Source organism: Egretta garzetta, unplaced genomic scaffold (genome assembly GCF_000687185.1).
Source record: "Egretta garzetta isolate BGI_Z169 unplaced genomic scaffold, ASM68718v1 scaffold89, whole genome shotgun sequence".
In the NCBI taxonomy this organism is placed as follows: domain Eukaryota; kingdom Metazoa; phylum Chordata; class Aves; order Pelecaniformes; family Ardeidae; genus Egretta; species Egretta garzetta.
In genome coordinates this window covers 884,475-901,782 of record NW_009269997.1, presented here as the reverse complement: position 1 = coordinate 901,782, position 17,308 = coordinate 884,475, and the positions used below count along the sequence as shown (strand labels likewise).

General features: G+C 42.1%; 1 protein-coding gene across 1 annotated transcript in view; it reads left to right on the top strand.

Moving 5' to 3' along the window:
* Window positions 1-17,308, top strand: part of ADGRL3 (adhesion G protein-coupled receptor L3) — a 271,134-nt gene that overhangs the window by 186,063 nt on the left and 67,763 nt on the right. Inside the window, exons 10-13 of the mRNA XM_035902812.1 lie at window positions 11,817-12,000; window positions 12,816-12,938; window positions 14,946-15,154; window positions 15,844-16,020. Of these exons, the coding sequence (XP_035758705.1) occupies window positions 11,817-12,000; window positions 12,816-12,938; window positions 14,946-15,154; window positions 15,844-16,020 (693 nt within the window). The remainder of the gene's footprint in view (window positions 1-11,816; window positions 12,001-12,815; window positions 12,939-14,945; window positions 15,155-15,843; window positions 16,021-17,308) is intronic.

Genomic DNA, 17,308 nt, shown 5'->3' with positions numbered 1-17,308 from the left:
ATTAGATGGCTTAGATTTCTAAGACATTAAAAATAAAACAGTACCCTTCTGTGCTGGTAGGCTCTCCATCTTCCCTCTGGATGTGGTCATGAGAGAAAGTCACCTTTTCCCTTCCGTATACATTAATGGATAAAGATGACTTATGGAGTCATACATCCCTTGTCTGGAGTGACTTATCTTAAGATCCCAGAGAAATTAACTAGTGATTTGAAGGATTTTAGGAAAGTTTACAGTGCAATGCTCACTCCCAAGCTGGCTATCTTGTCTTCTGGTACCACTGGAAACATGGTGAGGCTGGTTTGACCATGGGCCACATGATTCTGTTGGGGACCTTGAGTGCTACCTGACTCATAGTTGTCCTTTCCACTAGCTGCATGGGCGTACTCTACAGAGTCATTGCATACTTCTGGTCTTTTTGTCTTCTTTCAAACAGTAGTGAATAGTGAGTTTAATATGCTCTGCAGAAAGCTTGGCATTGATAAAATAAAGCCTGAATATTCTGGACAACCTTCATTTCACCCTTAATTTCAAGGACTTCTTCCCTTTTACTTGGAAAGGCTTCTTCTGTGTTTAAACATTAATCATGCGTCTACCTCTTTAGTAGACAAAAACTGATGAAAACTCATTGTCTGAGCTGTTTAGTATAAATATGGACAAACCTGGTAAATATATTGAAGAGGACAGTCCTGTAATGGAGGGCTTGAAGAATGAATTAGATGATCTAATTGAACCTTTCCAGCTCTGCTTTGTGTTATATGGAGGTAAAGTAATGTATCTGGACATATTTTCATACAGTATGTTTCTATTTGGAAAATCATGTAGCTAAAGTCATCAAAAAATCTTGCGAGGCAAAGTTTGTAATAGCAATTAAATGTGACTGCAGATATTCCTGTTACAGGCCCCTTGTCCTTTACCAGGCAGTGAAATGCCTGGGCTCGCTAAGGCAATTTAGCAGAGATTTTTCAATGAATCTTAAATGGTGAAATCCTGGACTTTGTGAAGTCAATGGGAGATGGGAAGTCACTGGGAAATATGCCACTGATGTCAGAGATACAGAGTTTTCAGCCTTGCTGACATGATCTCCTTGTGCTGATCCCATTATTGTGAAGAGCATTCATGGCTGAATTTGGCTCACAGGGCTCGAAGTGTACCTTCAGTCCTGTGCTCCCTGGTCAAAGGAAAGTGCAGTACAAGGTTTATGTGAGAGATGTCCAGCAACTGTAAATATCAAAAGTGCAACTGAGAAAAGGCAGATTTGGGGGAGAAGGAGGATGGCTTGAGAAGATATTAATTGCTAAAATCAGTCTTACTGTTTTCTTTGGGCTGACAAATTTAAGTAGTCATGACAGAGCCCTTGTATCAATTGGAGTGTAAAGTCCTCTTAAGCCCAAAATAAATGAATATAAACAAATATGTAAAACGAATCTGGAAATTTTGTAAGTTATTTAAATATGAGACTGGGAATGCCACATCAGATTATCTCTCATGTCTCTGGGTAACTTTATAATCAAAACAAATATTGATTTAATTTGTGCAGTGTCACAATATTTATTGAGTTAAAAACTCAGGGATTTTATTTACTGGAGGTGGAGGTTACAAATGTTGTTCCTTTAGTTGCAAGTGTGGTAAATGATCTTTTTTGTCTCAAAAATCCAACAAGAACCAAGCCAACAGGTGACATGGTAAATACATATTAATATAATCATGGGATAATTGCTAGGAGATTTTTCAGTCATGGTGATATTTAAGAAACTGACACATGGGATTTAATTCGTGATAGTAAGGGTCAACTTAGGCTGAGGTGATCAGGGTGGATATCCAAAATGGATGGAACAAGTGACCTTAGAAAGGTGCTCTAATGCTAAGGAAAGCTGGGACCCAATGCATGGCTTTTTGGAGAGCAGAGATCTCCATCTCTCATGCCCACCTTTCTGCAGTGCACTGTTCTTGCATTCTATTTTGGGAAAGGGATGGTAAAGTCATCGTGTGGGAGAATGAGTCACAATGGGTGACGCATTTGATTAACATAGTTTCATTTGGTGACTGGTGTGTGACATAAGCTGGTGTGAATTTTCTGTAATTTTTTCAGAATTGATATTTTTTTCATTTTCCAAAAGCATTTCTCCTTAAAGTGAAGCACTGGAGTTGTAGAAAACATGAAATGTTTGTCTTTTAGGGGCCGTGAGACTGGATTTGGTGTCACAGATTTTTTCCATACCCTTCAGCAAGTGGCCACTATTTCTCAGCTCCCCAACTTAAAATGCCATGGGTACAATTCCCCTGGCCTCTGGGATTGGAGGTGGGGTAGTAAAGAAAAGAAAAGGCTGAGTGCTCAGATATTGCAATAAGTGAGGCCATATTGACACAGAAAACTTAAACATGGGGAAAAAAATGAGAGAATTTTGCTGTAAGATTTAGTAGCTGGAAACACAAGATTTAATAAAGGCCCATACCATGTCCAGGCATGTAAGAGTCTTTTTGTCACATACGTGCACCTGATTGCAAAATCTGAGCTCACCTCCTGGCTTCACTTGGATTTGTGGGCTGGAGCTCTGGGTTATCATGAGGCCAATGTCTTTCCATGTGGTGCCAGCCAGCAGCCTCTTCCTATGTGAAATTGCATGCTGGGTTTGGGATGCAGATCTCGGAAGACAAAAATTTCACAGCCTTCTCATTCTTTTGGGTTTTTTTTATTTTTTAAAGCCAGTCTGGTGGCTTTAAAGCTGGAAGCTGGTGAATACAGTAGATAGCCTGAGTGGCAGCTTTGTGGGAAGGGTGGAAGGAGGGAGCATTGCTTTTGCAGCGTTTTCCTTGTCTAATGATGTTTGCTGGTCTGGTTCCTGCCATCCTCTGGGCTGTCCTGTAAATCAGCTTGCTCTGTTTTGTAATTCTGGGCTTATCTGTACAGCAAATGGCAAAGACTGTGGAGGTGCCACCCGCTCTTGAAGATCGCAAGAGCTTCTGGGTGCAGGTGTCAACGGAGCCACCAATGAAGCCAGTGCTGAGCTGCTGGCAGGTTGCAAGGAGCAGGCAGTGGCGGGTGGTTGCAGTCAAAGTTGTTCTTCTGATTCTCCTGGAAGTTTCCTGAACACTTCACGCTTGTAACATGGGCTGTTTGAATTGCTGTACTAAGCAAAAAATCAAAGGGTTTCCTCAGAGGATTCAAGGCATTAAGTTTAGAGCTGAGTAGAAGAGACTTTTTTCTTTGCTAACCTAGTAGCTCTCAGCAGATATAAGGTGCATCTGGGACTTAGTGCTATTTAAAGAGGATTAATTCTGTTTGTCCCACTTCTCTCTTGCTTGCATGGCTGGTCCCAACTTCTGTGAAGACTAGACGAAAGAAACTTGTAGCTCTGAGAGGAAGCGTAAATTGAATTATGCTGCGTTTACTTGTGTTCTTGTTGTGCCTGTGACGAGAAAGACTCCAACCTCCATTTATATAGAAAGGGGCAAATTAATGAGGATTTTAGAGTTCCTTGTTTGGTCACTTAATTGGCTGTGTGACAAAGAGCTCTGCAGTGCGTGTCAAACAACTTTCAGAGTCCTCTAATGATTTGCGCATTGCTCGACTCCTGATGCTATTCTGCGCAGTGTGTCAGGCAAGGTATCATTGTTAAAGTGGCTGGAATAAATTGGCTAGCAGTGTGCATACAATGTTATATATTAACTATAGCTACAGGGAGTACTTTCAGCAGCTTTTTCAAGAGATCGAGATGTTTGCCCATCAGCATCAAAGTGCCCAAAACTTTTATTTAATATAATTAAAAGGACATCTGAAAGAAGTGTGACTCGCAGCAGGGTTCTGCAGTTTGGTAGCCCTTTGTTAAAACTCTGTGAACTTAATATACTTCACAGCTTGAGAAACCCGCACTTGATTTGTGTCAGCAAGAGTGAAACTAGAAATCCCCACCCTGCGTGTTTCTGCTGTGGTGAGCTTGTTGTTAGGGGAGAGGAGGATCAAAGCAGCAGCCGTGGGTTTGTCACCGGACTCCAAAACTCTTTGCATAAATATTTAAAAGGAAGGTGACCGCATATTCCTCTACCTACAACTGAGCTACACCTATGGTTATGTGCCCACATGTAACATAGCAAAACTGAGAATAATATCTAGCATTTTCTGCATTGCTATGTGCCTACTCTCTGCTTTAGGCTGAGTCAGTCCTGGAATCTCATGGCACTGGTAAAAAGTCTCAGTATAAATTGTCGTAGAGGTCAGTGTGAGATGTCCCTTTGATTTGGACCGTTGGAAGAAAGGACGAGTCTCATGGACTCCCTAGAAGTTCCCTTGAAGGCTATGGATATTCTGTCGAAGAGCTGTTTCTTGTTTGCAAGCCATTTTCCTTTCTTGCTACAGCTTTGCTCACTTCCCCAGTGTAATTACTCTAGCAGTTGCTTGTATAGTCTCAAATCCTGAACAGTAGGGCAGCAAATACAGATGATTCATAAATGCAGTTCTCAGCTTATTCTGCAGGGAAGATCTCATTAGATGAAATAGATCGTATGTTATTTCCTTCTTCCCAATCAATTCCTTTTATTTCAGTCCTACAGATGCCTTCTGACCTTAAAATATTCTTTCTCGTATACTAAGCAAAGCAAAACCATAACCTGTAATTTGTAACCTTCATCTATTTCTCAGATCTCCTATTTTTTTGTGTGCTCCCATTAGGAGATTATTGGTAGTTCAAGGCCAAGATTGCAAACCTTGCATGCCTAGTGCAAGACCATTAATTCCATAGTTAAGCATTTTGTAGATGGCCTAATTTTAATAAAGGTCAGTGCTTTTCTTCTCACTGCAGTGAGTTCTCAGTGCTGCTGAAATTCAGGCCATTTCTGAGTCAGTACAGTTCTGTAGCCACGGCATAAACATTTGCTGTAGAGTTGAAAAGAGAAGGTTGCATGCTCTTTCTTAAGAGGCTTTACTCTCAGTCTGTGGAGCAATTTTAGCAATTCCTCTGCAAGGTCTGGGGAAGATCTCCTCTTGCTTTTGCCATGAGTTTTGACTCAGTTCACCAAAACTGATACCATCAGTTGCCAGTCACCACTCTGGTAGTAGGCTAGTGATTAGTGATAGATATTCTAATGATTTATTTATTTTTAAGCACCCATTGTGGTTCAGCTAGTTTCAATCTAAATATGTGTTTGTCCAGTTCGTTGACTATAATAATTGTTTTGTGATGATCTTACTGCTTTGTAAAAAGGCAGTGGCTGGGCTTCCCTCTAAGAAATTGTTTCCAGTGTGCTTACTTATGCTTTGACCAGAGAAAAATTTTAATTTGGTACTAAAAGAATAAATGACAAGGCAAAAAAACATCTGAGGGTGAAGAGCCTTGTCAGGCAGATTTGAAGGCACTTCTCAGCTAAGAAGTAGGATTTAACGCCATCATTTAGCCAAAAGGACATCTTTGTTCTTTAGGAAGCTGAAGAAATGACGTGCATCTATTTTTGACCTGAAGTCCCACAGAGAGGGTGACTGTTCCAGTTTGATTTTGACCCCTGTGTAGTGGGATTGGGGTGCCGTTCATTTGCCACTCTAGAAAGAGATGTCATTTCCTGAGCTGGTCACTTTCAATGCAATAACCAGAAGTGGCTCCTTGCATGCCCAGTTCCATGCTTTCATGCTGGTCCTCTTCTCCAAGGGGCCCATTCTGGCTGCACCAGGTACATTCAGAGTTAATGAGAGTTTCCTCTTGTACTGGTGCTTTTTCTGGCCACAGGCAAGAATCACACAACTTCCAGCAGACCTTGCCATCAATGGCATTGATTGTGCCTTTAACTCAATTAGTTTGGAGGCTTGCAAATATTGATAGCTTGAGAAAAGGTTTTGTTTTAGCACTGTGTGTTTCATGTGAATACAGAGCAAAACCAGCTGTTCTTGAGCAAGGAAGCAGCAAGCTTTTTTAAAGTACCACCGCTTTCCAGTAGGAGAAAGGAAAAAAGAGCATAACGTTGTGATCATTGAACCATATCCACATTTCAGTGCATCTGCTCTCTGACGGGTTTTTCATTTTCACTGTGCACTGTGGACCTGAAAGGGTTTTTGTGCTTTTTTTCTCTACTGATTTGCCATAAAACCTCGAGCTGCTATTAAAAAGTGGGCTAGTAATGTTTTTACATGCTTTGAATAAAGATGATGATGCACTTGTTTTGGAGCAGTACCTGGAGACCTCAGAAAGGACCAGAACCTCATACTGTAAGCATAGCCTGAGGCTGTGCCTCTGTGATCGCAATCTACAGTCTTAGTGCTGGTGTTCTCAGAAAGGGTGAGCAAACCTTTTTTGATGAGGCTGTGCCAGCAAATACCTTCAGTACAGGGGTATCTGCACAAACACTTCCTGTTTCATGTGCCAGCCATGATTTTAGTTTACTGATGCAAAGCACAGCCTCGTTGCTGTATCTCCTTCTATCCTAATTTTTGAAAGTACACTGCATTGAAATATTCCTGTGAGATCAAGGAAGACAAGTGTTAGCAGTATGAGACAGAGCTTTAAAAGTTATAAAATGCAGATATTTTAATTAGAGATGTCATTGCAAAAGGGTGCTTTAATGCCCTGTGCCACTGCCCTCATTCTCCCAAAGCTGCTATGGGAGGTAAGAGTTTGATGTAGGTTCCATGCAAAATGATGTACACGGTGTGTTCCATCTCCTCATAGGGAGGTGCTCCTTTGTAAGGAAGGACAAACTGCGTATTTGAAAAATACTCAGAAGAAGGATTCAACCAGTATTTCCTGTAGGGCCTGCTGGTATTCACTTGCCATGAAGCAGTATTTTCTCCAGCTGTAAGTTTGCTAGGGTTTTTGTTCTTCCATCAGCTGCTCAGCGAGAGGCCAAAATAAGGGTTTAGAGAGGTCCTAACTCTAGGAGAGCTGCTGGTTTTCTAAGGTTAGGGTTGCTGTGCTTAAGCACCATAGCACAATGCAATCTGGTTCCAAATTTGGTAATGAGATGAGTACATCTAACATCTCTTAATTATTTCCAGTGTTGACTCCCAGTTAAAGATAGATTTTGTATTACAGAATCTGCTTTTGTCAAAGAGCAGTGCCCTTGGATGTTGTTACAATGAGAGATAAATAAATGGATGTGGTATTACTGTATATATACTCCTCTCCTAAGTTTAAACTGTGTGTCACATAGCCAGGTATTCTCACTAGATGTTTCTAGAGGGGGAGAAAATAAAAATAAATGAACAAGCAAAATTCAGTTTTACAGATGAAGCAGCTGACACAAAGGAAATCAATGGGATATGTATGATTGGCCTTTTAGTAATGTATAATTACTGTAAGACTCCTAATTAGTTGCCTTTTGACAATATCTTTTTTAATATCAATTTGTAAGTGTCTGAGAAGTGAGGTTTACATTTTGTTTCTGTTTTGTAACCTCGGGACAAAATGAAGAAACCATGAGCATATGCCCTTATTTGGGAAAAAATCTTCCTCTGTAATTTATTAACATTTATTTACATTGAATGTACACTTTGTGTTGCTATATAACCACATAATGAAAGGCATCACCGTCATGGGATTTGTCTTCTCTGCTTGGCATGTTCTTGCTCTTCTCTCGAAGTCCAGTTGTAGTCACTGTTGGAGACATGAAAGGTCCACTGAGTCTGATATTCTCTGACCCAGGATGGCTGCTCTTTCTAGGCTTGTATTTAGAGGGTTTAGCTTTGCATGTATAGGTACCCTGACGTCACAGGCAGCATACAGCTACACCTACACATCTTGTGATAGAAAGGCAGATTGGAAGTCTTCCTTCTTGATTCCCTTCTGCCATGCCCTTCCTCCTGCATTTGATCTTAGGCTACAAACAAGCAAGCTATGTCTTGTGAGAGCTTTCCCTTCGTGTCATTTGAGTTACCTTTGTCCTTCTCCCTGGGCATATGTCTGTCTATTCATTAAGCCCTAGAAATTGTGGCACGGGTTTGGTGCCATGCTGTGGGTGACGTTGCAGTATGTTTGGGCTCCAAGCCCCACATTTTTACTTTGCATGAGGCTCACAAAGGTGCTTTGGAAATTTTTCACCCAGTTGAGCTGCATTTGGAAGAGGGATCAGGCAAGGAAAGAGAAGAAAACCACTGCAGAGGAAGTCCTTTAGCTTGGGAAGTAAGGACAAGGTCTTCAGTGAGGTAGACATGCAGCATCCTTTAATAGGTGTTGCGTTCTTCAGGGATAGTATTAATCTCATGTGACTTTGGGCACCTAAATAGGGATAATACTTGCTGTAGTTCCTTCTACTTTCAGTGGGGAGAGAAACTAGAGAGCATCTGGGCTCCTGACTTGGCTGCATGTTAAATTCTTAAAGTGAGGTGGGATTGTAACTAAGTTAAAACTTCCCTAGCTCCCTCTGAATAGTCCCCATCTTAATCAGGATCACCAGGGATCTCAGGTAAAACCTATCACGCCATCAGCTCCTGAGCACACCTATCTCATGCCTTCTTCATTTCAAAGGTCCTCTGTCAGGGCTCACCCTCCTTCCTCTGGTCACAGAGAGATTTTTCCCGGGAGCTTGGCACTGCTGCTTCTTCTATGCTGGAGCTTCATCAGACCACAAAGTCATTGGAGCAAGTGCCAAACCTTACTAAACCATGACTGCTCAGCTTAAATGCAAAGACATAGGCCAATCGTTGTCCCATGTGCATGCCTTCCCACAGTTCCCACTCCCCTGCCCAACTTTTCGCAGCTGGCATGCCTGTCTCAAGAGACACTGTTGCTTTAACAGCTGTTTTGTTTCATTTAAACACCTACCTCAGTTCCTGTCCAAAATGCAAACATTTCATTAGCACCTCATCTCCTTGGCTTCACCCCGAAGCACTCAGCCATAATTAAGTGCTGCACTCAGAAATATAATGCGGGGAACACTTGATTAATGCACTGAGACAGGTGAGAGGAGTGACCCTCTGGGAAAAGCTATGGACTAAATTCATCTCAGATGTAATGCCAATGAAGACAGTCTACCAGCTTTGTTCAGATACGTGCTAAGGACCTGCCCCAAAGTCCTTGGAAATCTTTCCAGAGCTTTTGCATCAGACCCCAGATCCAAAGTGATGTGAAGTGGCTGGTTTCAGGTTAGTCAGTTCAAGAGGATGGATGCTTATCGGCACCACGCCCATAGGTTGGAGAGTACACATTGTGCGGGAAGTGGCACATCAGGTCTAACTGGTATTCTCTATCAGACTTTGCATGCACAATGCACACAGATGTAAAAAAAAATTATAAAAATGCATTAAATAAAATAATTTTTCTGGGGAAAAATCTCTGCAGGAGATGTTTCACTGTAACACAAACATTTTGGCATCTTTTTTGTGTTTTGACAAATAGGCATTACCTTTCCATCCAGAGCCAGGAGCTGGATCTGCTGCAAAGACTCTTTCCACCATTCAGATATTGACAAAAGTATCCAGGCTGTTGTTTTAGCAGAGATTTAAAGGCACCATTAGTAGCTGAGCTAAATGGAAGGCAAATTGTAGCCTCCATGATAACATTGAAAGGCAAGAAATATCCTCATTTTCTGCTTTAGTGCATTAAAGATCTTTGCAAGAAAACACCAGGTTGTGTAGAACCTGCACAGAAAAACAGTCAAGCTTTTTGGTCACTAGACAAGCATACTACCTCCTTTTTGCCTGTAAAGAGATAAGCTACCAAAGTAAACTACAGAATTTTATTAAGAGCTACAGAGATCAGTCTTCCAGGTTTTAAAACACTGAAAAAAAACCCACTTAAATGCTATGGATTTTTAGTATTTCTTCTTGACTATTAAAGTCAGACAGCTTATCGTGTGCGCATATTAAATGTGTTAGGGTGATTTTTAGACTATTTAGGAAAATCAGTTTAATAATCAGTTTAAGAAATTGATTTATGGTTAATGAGTTCCACTTAACAGCAAATGAGAAAGGGATTCCAGTCCTGGATTGTAAAGTCTTGACAGCAGAAAGATTTTTGCAGTAGCACTAGAGGACAAGATTTTCAGCCATTTCAGTTTGCTTCAGTGGTTGAAGCATGGGTTACTCCATACTTAGGGAAGCGAAGCTGTGAGGCTCAGGAGAAATGTTGACTATTAATCAAGAGACCAGGGCAGTAGCTGCCAGGAAGGGGAAGATCTGTTTAAGGTACAGGAGAGGTTTGGCACAAGAACAAATGAGATAATTGATCATATATAAATGTAGGTTGGAGAGTAGGAGCTTTGTACTGTCAGAGGAGCCCAGTTCTGACTCAGTCTTACAATAGGAACCATGGTGGTATGAGAAACCTTCCAACCTCAAGGACGTGTAGGATGAAGATGCACGTGGCATGGCCTCAGTGAAATGTCTTTGCTGGGATTAAAAGTACCAGTAGTGGTAGGTCTAGCTGTCTTTGCTTCTCCCTGGACCGTGCTGTAACTGACTTTTTTTTGAAGGTCACCTGGATATAGCAATAAAATCAAATTCTGGTTTGATGCAATTATATTCTCCCACTGCACATTTGTGTCTGACCATGACTGGTGAGTGTGTCAGGATGCCCCGCACTCTCTGTGCCATGTGTTGCCATTCTAACACTCCTCCTGAGGGCTCTGCTGGAGAATTGGCCGTGCCATGTCTTCTTTTCACATGTCATCATGTACAGGTGGGTTTAGAAACGGGAATCAGAAGTAAATGCTGAAGTATTTACATGAAAGTGAGCCCATGGGGCATCCTTTAGGCTTGCAACATGTTGAAATCCCATGGGACTGTCCTTGCCTTGCAGAACAGAGGTGTGGGTTTGATGCCTACATGTTCAGTGTACAGAAAATTATTAAGAATACAGCTTCATCTCAAAGGGAAGGTTGGTTTCTGTAGTCAGCATTAGCTGGCAGTGGAGGGGTTTCTTTGTGGGGCAGACCTACCTGGTGGCTAGAAGCTAGCAGAAGAAAGCGTGATCAAAGTACCTTTTTTTTTTTTTTCTTTTCCTCTGCACAATCAGTTCTACCAACTGGTACAGCTGGTCTCATTAAAAAATGTTAGCTGGAAGGTAGTTGAGTCAGCTCTGGTTAGTAACTAAGCAGGGGTTTTAGACTGAGCAAAACCTTCAGGTTGGGTAGGCTCTACCGCTGTAATTTTGCAATCATGAGGCCAGTACGGTTTTGTGTGATCCTGGATGCGCATCCAGATTAACCTGTGGGAAGTTCTCCATGGGAGAGCTCTTTGTGCGTGGTAGCCCAGGGCGGAAGGTGCGCCGCAGGAGGGACTGAAGTTGCTACCGCGAGGCTGACTCTTTTCTGAATGGATTGGTTTGAAATGTAGTGTCTTAACTGAATCTCCACAGGCACCTGCTGCTTCTCTGGATGAAGTGGCATCGCTCAACTGTCTCTGTGTCTTCATGACTGCCTGCCAGAGGTTACATGGTGGGAAACGCTCTAAGGAGCGTAGCCCTTGTAGATACTAAATACCTTCCTTGGGTGCCCCAGGCCTGCTCTTCAATTCTGGGGCTGCAGGTAGCAGCAACCTGCTTCACAGATGGGTTTTGAAATCTGTTTTCTGTGTGTTTCCTTAATGATTTCCTCATCTCCCCTCCGCCCCTCCCTAATTCCTTCTTACTCCAAGCCCAGAGCTGCTGATCATGGAAGCATAAAAGCGCTATTCCCAGCCTGCATTTAGAATAAAATCAACTTTTCCTCCCTCTCCCATCTGATGGGATAAATGATGCCTAGCTCCATTGCAGGCTGCCCCAATGGGTGGGGAAATGAGATACTGTCCTCTCCCTATAAGCTGATGTGTGTGGAGGATGGGAAATGAGAGTACGTCAGAGGTCTCAATGGTGCTTTAAGTTCACTAGATCCCTTTCTCATTTGATCCCTCTCCCTTGCAGGCCATGGTGGAGACGGTGAACAACCTCCTGCAGCCACAGGCTCTGAATGCATGGAGGGACCTGAACGCAAGCGAACAGCAGCGCGCAGCCACCAAGTTACTTGACACTGTGGAGGACAGTGCTTTCGTGCTGGCTGATAACCTGCTGAAGACAGACATTGTCCGGGAAAACACTGACAACATCCGTAAGGGACAGATCCCATAAATAGCAAGAGGACCCAGAGGGAGAGTAAAGGCTGGGAAACCTGTCTTTGGTCTTGGCCCCTAGATTGACTGGAGAGCAATTTGCTAGATATGTCTTGGCCCTTTGTCTGAAGGGCTTAAAAGACTTTCCAAAAGAGCCTAAAGGAATAAGGCAGCTCTCTACCCTTGAAATCCCATGGAAAATGAGCACCTAACCTGCCTTTATTACTACTGACTTTGAGGACAAAATCTGTGCTAGAGCAATAAGAGCACCGCTTCACAGGGAGATTGTTCATTGTAATGCAATTGTGTTTCATTTCATACAAATTTGTGTCTTTATTTGGCTGATTGTTGATTTTAATTAAAAAACAAGCATGATGGAAAGCACCAGCACTCCCACTGTGCATATGTAAAATGAGAACAACTCTTCTTTCTATTTCTATGAATACAGATGCCGAGCACTGATAACATTTACAGAAAGTACCAATCGCCAGTGGCAAAGAACTAACATTTTCAGATTTTCATTTTAACCATTGTCCTTAATATCCTGAGGTTCTTGTTTACAAGAACTGGTTGTCTTTTGTCTTCCACAGAGAGTAAAATTTATTTGCTTTTTTTTTTTTTAATTAAATTTAAAACTTCTTCAGGGCAAAGATTTAAAAAGAAATAGGAGCCCAAACAGAGTCTAGCATGAAACACTGTAGGTTGATTCCTCTGCTCTCAGATGGTCTGGAACACCATTTTGTAGCTTTGAAGCATCATGTCAAAGATTATTTTGGAAGAGATTTTTCTTACTGTCGATCTCTCTTGCAAACAGAGCTGGAAGTTGCAAGACTAAGCACAGATGGGAATCTGGAAGATCTGAAGTTTCCCCAGAACATGGGCCATGGGAGCGCCATTCAGCTGTCAGCAAACACCTTGAAACAAAATGGTCGAAATGGTAGGTCCAGCACCTCTGGCCACGCCAGCCTCATGAATCGGTTGTGCTTCAGGCATTGTTTTGTGTTTAACCAGTTGTATGTATGGTGTTAATCACTGTGTTATTATTTAAATTAATGGTAGCATCCGTTGCTCATCCTTGACTGCAAGCTAAGGTGGCTGAATGGGAATATATTATATTGCTAAGTGACTCACAGCCTTCAAGAGTATTGCCTGCTGGTGAAAATGCATCAGATCCTTAGATGATGTGGCTGTTGGGGCACAGCGCTGAGTCCAGAGAAGTGCTATTAACTGCTGTTGTCTGCAGTAGGAGGCTTCAGATGGAGTAAGAGGCTTGTTTGTGTAAACTGTTTCACAGTGGGGCGCTATACAAATATCTGAGAAGGGAGAGGGAAGAAACAGTAGTAGCAAATATTAATAATGAACCAACATGGCAGAAAAGGTTGATTAACTGTTATGAATCTAAATCTTCACTGCCTTTCTCTCTGAAGCTTATGAACCTCCTGATATAGCAAAAATTAAAGATGATGTTACATGTGAATGGTCTTCATGCTGCCAAGCCATTTATTTCTAGACCAGGGATTTGAGCAGACATGTTTGTTGATCTCTGCAGCCCCACTATAGACCAACTTCAAACTCCCAGGCTTTCTACTAATGGGCCTAACATGCTCCTGTTTCTGAGTTCCTTTAAAATTTAACCTGTGTGCAGGGGAAAAGCACTCCTAGTACAGGCTTTGATCACTGCAGGAAAAACATGGAGTGATAGGGCAGTAGTACAGCCAGACCAGATGCATTAAAACTGCCAAAAAATTCTGACACCTGTTGAGAGAAAAGTTTGGTCTAGTAGTTCAGAAATAAAGTTTCACCATTGACTTCCTTCATGGAGTTTGGCACCTTTGTGTGTAGGATTTGAAAGGAAGTATTTCTTTTAGAGTCAGCATAAAACCCAAGATGCATAGCAAAACTCCAGTGGGGCAGGAGTTTTACTCTTCTAGCAGGCTTTGGAGATTTGTAGGAGAAGCTGTGTTGGCAGTGAGGAAGGGGAAGTCTGTATTTCTAAGCATTGTATCACCGGAATTCTGGTCAAATGAGGATAGCTCCATCAGTTTGCACCAGCTTGGCACCTGCCCAGAGGTCACCAAAGAGCTAAAAATAAAATTATCATAGAAAGATTTAGGTTGGGAAAGACCTTTGGAGTCATCAGTGGTTCACCTTCCTCAGAAGCTGGGGTGATTCCTATAGAAACAAAAAAAAAAAATACCTCCCCAGAACTAATACATATAAAGGCAAACTAATCACATTCAATTCTTATTTATAGCCTGTGAAATAGTGTGCAAAACAGAAGGCAAACTGGATGGTTTCAGTTAAAAACAGTTGGCTGGTAGCCTGTTTTTTCTGCAGGCTCCATAATGGTGTTTTTTTGTGGAAGAGGGGATATCTGATTGGCAAATTAAGAAAAGAAACATATTTTTTAATGAAATTTCTGCAATTTTGTTTTACCCTTCATGTGAGATTGGAATTGTGTTGGAAAGTTTTGGATTCCTTCTCCCACAGCTTTCTGAGGTAGTCTTAATTTATTAATGGACTAGATTATAGTTTTATACTGCATCTCTGTGGCAGGCCAGAAGAAAACATGTTTCCCATGCATAGCCTGGATAATAAAGTGTTATGTCAGGTGGGAAACAGGCCACCTGGCCTCTTTTCTCTGGAGCCAGTTACACCCACTGACACCAAAAATAAGCCCACCCTCTCTTTCTGTCTTCTGCTGATCTGTTTGCTTAAAAAAGTTTGTTTTGAGGCAGCTCTGCCCTTCTTATCCATGGACAGCTTGTTGCACCTCATTGTGCTCATTAGGATTGGCAGGAGGAAGTGAGTTTTCATATGCCACATCTTGGTCCTTTCACGTTTTCTCAGAGAAGTTTTAAGGTTAGTTCAGAGAAGAGATTTGTCATCTGAAAAAAACCCCAGTGCACTGACCTGGCTATCTAACCTCTTAATACTCTTCTAGGTGAAATCAGGGTGGCTTTTGTGCTGTACAACAACCTGGGCACCTATCTCTCAACGGAGAATGCCAGCATGAAGTTGGGAACAGAAGCAATGTCAACTAATCACTCCGTCATTGTCAACTCCCCTGTCATCACGGCAGCAATAAACAAAGAGTTCAGCAATAAGGTTTACCTAGCTGATCCCGTGGTGTTTACTGTCAAGCACATCAAGGTGAGTGAGTTCAAAAAGCACTTTTTTTTTTTTTCCAATTTCTAAAACAAAGTGATGCAAAAGTTGGCTGATGCGAGGCCCCCAGCAGTCCTTGATTAGATTTTGAATTATACATTTGTTCCTTTGCACTTTGTGTTATTTATGGAGAATGTCTCTTTTACATTGCATTAATAAAAGTAAAGAAAGAGTCTCCTTTGAGCTGATGCCCATTGCTCAGTTGCTGACACACGTCATTCTGTAATTAAAAACTACCAATATATTAGAATAGACCATAATATTATTTTATCATGGTGGCAGGCGGTATTAGAGGAAAGTGGAATTACAGTGAAAGAGGACAGCTAGTCCTCCTGTTAGCCAAGCACAGTCATTGCAAAAGTTGATTGCTTAAAGCAATTAATTTCTCTGCTCTGCAATGCAAATGAAGCAATCTGATTTTGAAGAGCTGGATTTAGTCTATGGCTGAAATTAATCAAGAACAAAGAACTAAGTTTGCATTAGCAAAGAGCAGCAACAATCTAACTTCCTCTGGTATCGGCAAGTAGTACTTGATGTATAAACCACTGCTGATTGTTTATCCAAAATTAAAAGGGTGAGAATTACAAAATGCCTCTGGAAAAAAAAAAAAAGTACATTTAGAAATCTCTGAAACCCTATCATTTTTATTGCATTTATTCATTTCTTCCCTACAGCAGTCAGAAGAAAATTTCAATCCAAACTGTTCGTTCTGGAGCTATACAAAGCGTACAATGACAGGGTATTGGTCCACCCAGGGATGTCGCCTCCTGACAACTAACAAGACACACACCACATGCTCCTGCAATCACCTAACCAACTTTGCTGTCCTGATGGCACATGTGGAAGTTAAGGTAGGTGTTCCAGATTCACAGGCTGTCAATGCACTGAGCGGGAAAAGTGGCCAATGTAACACAATTTTGTTACTGCAAATGGAGCCGAGCAGGAAAATTGTTCTGTGACAGTAACTCTAACAGTAGAAACCTTCTGGTGTAAATCTTCCTTCTGCTGTATGGTGAAACAGGAGATAGTCACACCAGTGCAAAGCCTGTCTTGAACTGCTGACATGGGCAGCTCTGAGCTGAGGATGACAAGTGAGCAGAATTAGCTGTTGCCACATACTTTGCTTACTGATGCAGAACATCTCCTGGGTGGGTCCTTGCTCGTGGGGTCCTCACTGTGCCACCTGGGACTAGCAAGCACCCTGGGTAGCGGGACAGAAGCATGCAGAGCCTTCCTCCTGGAGTGCAAGTTGTGTGTCCTGTTTGCAACAGCTGCAGATACACAGCTGCACATGTTTGTGTGAGGTGCATGTGTGGAGCTGAAAGTATTTTCCAGCTTCCAACTAGGGGAAAAAGATACATTCTCTGCGTCTCACTATGTGACAGCGAGCTACACATAAAAGAGAAGCTTCTTATACCATCCTGCATAGACTGTACCTCTACCCAAGGCCAGTACATGATCAGCTAGTTCCCTTGCCTGCATTTAGGTCCATGGTGTAATTCTGACTTCCCACATGATGATCCCCACCGGAGCTAAAGAAGTTGCTCCTGAAAGTAGACGTTCCTCATGGTAGCAGTGGCTTGGGGAATGAAGTGCACATTTGGGATTTTTTTCAAGAACAGGAGAATGGTTGAGATGGTCCTCCATTTCCTGAGCTGTCTTTTTCTTGGCTGTCTTTGAGAACAGTGTCAGCTGCTCTAGAAAGAAGAGGAGAAGGCCCTGATGCCCAAAAGGTTTTGGCCTAGTGATTTTCTGTGTTGTCGTGTCTCTATTTCATGTGCCTGCCACTGCAGCAGAATCCACAGCTCTGAGCTAGATGTGGATCTGGCATCCTCCATGCAGGCAGAACATTTCAGAGCCACTTCCATGGCTGCATAACCATAAAAGCTATTATGGTTTTAAAAGACCTTTTCTCAAATAGTCTTCCAGTGTCACTCCTTTGTATATTTTTGTTTCACTTGATAATCCGAACAGGAATGTGAAGAGCTGCAAAAAAATATATATATTAAAGCACCATCATGCATGACTAAAGCTCTGCAAAAAAAAAAAAAAGGGAGCCTGGCAGCACATTTGCCACAACAGCTGGGTCCATCTGAGAGGGGCAGGATAGATCTGCTGCTGCTGCAGGATGACATATCC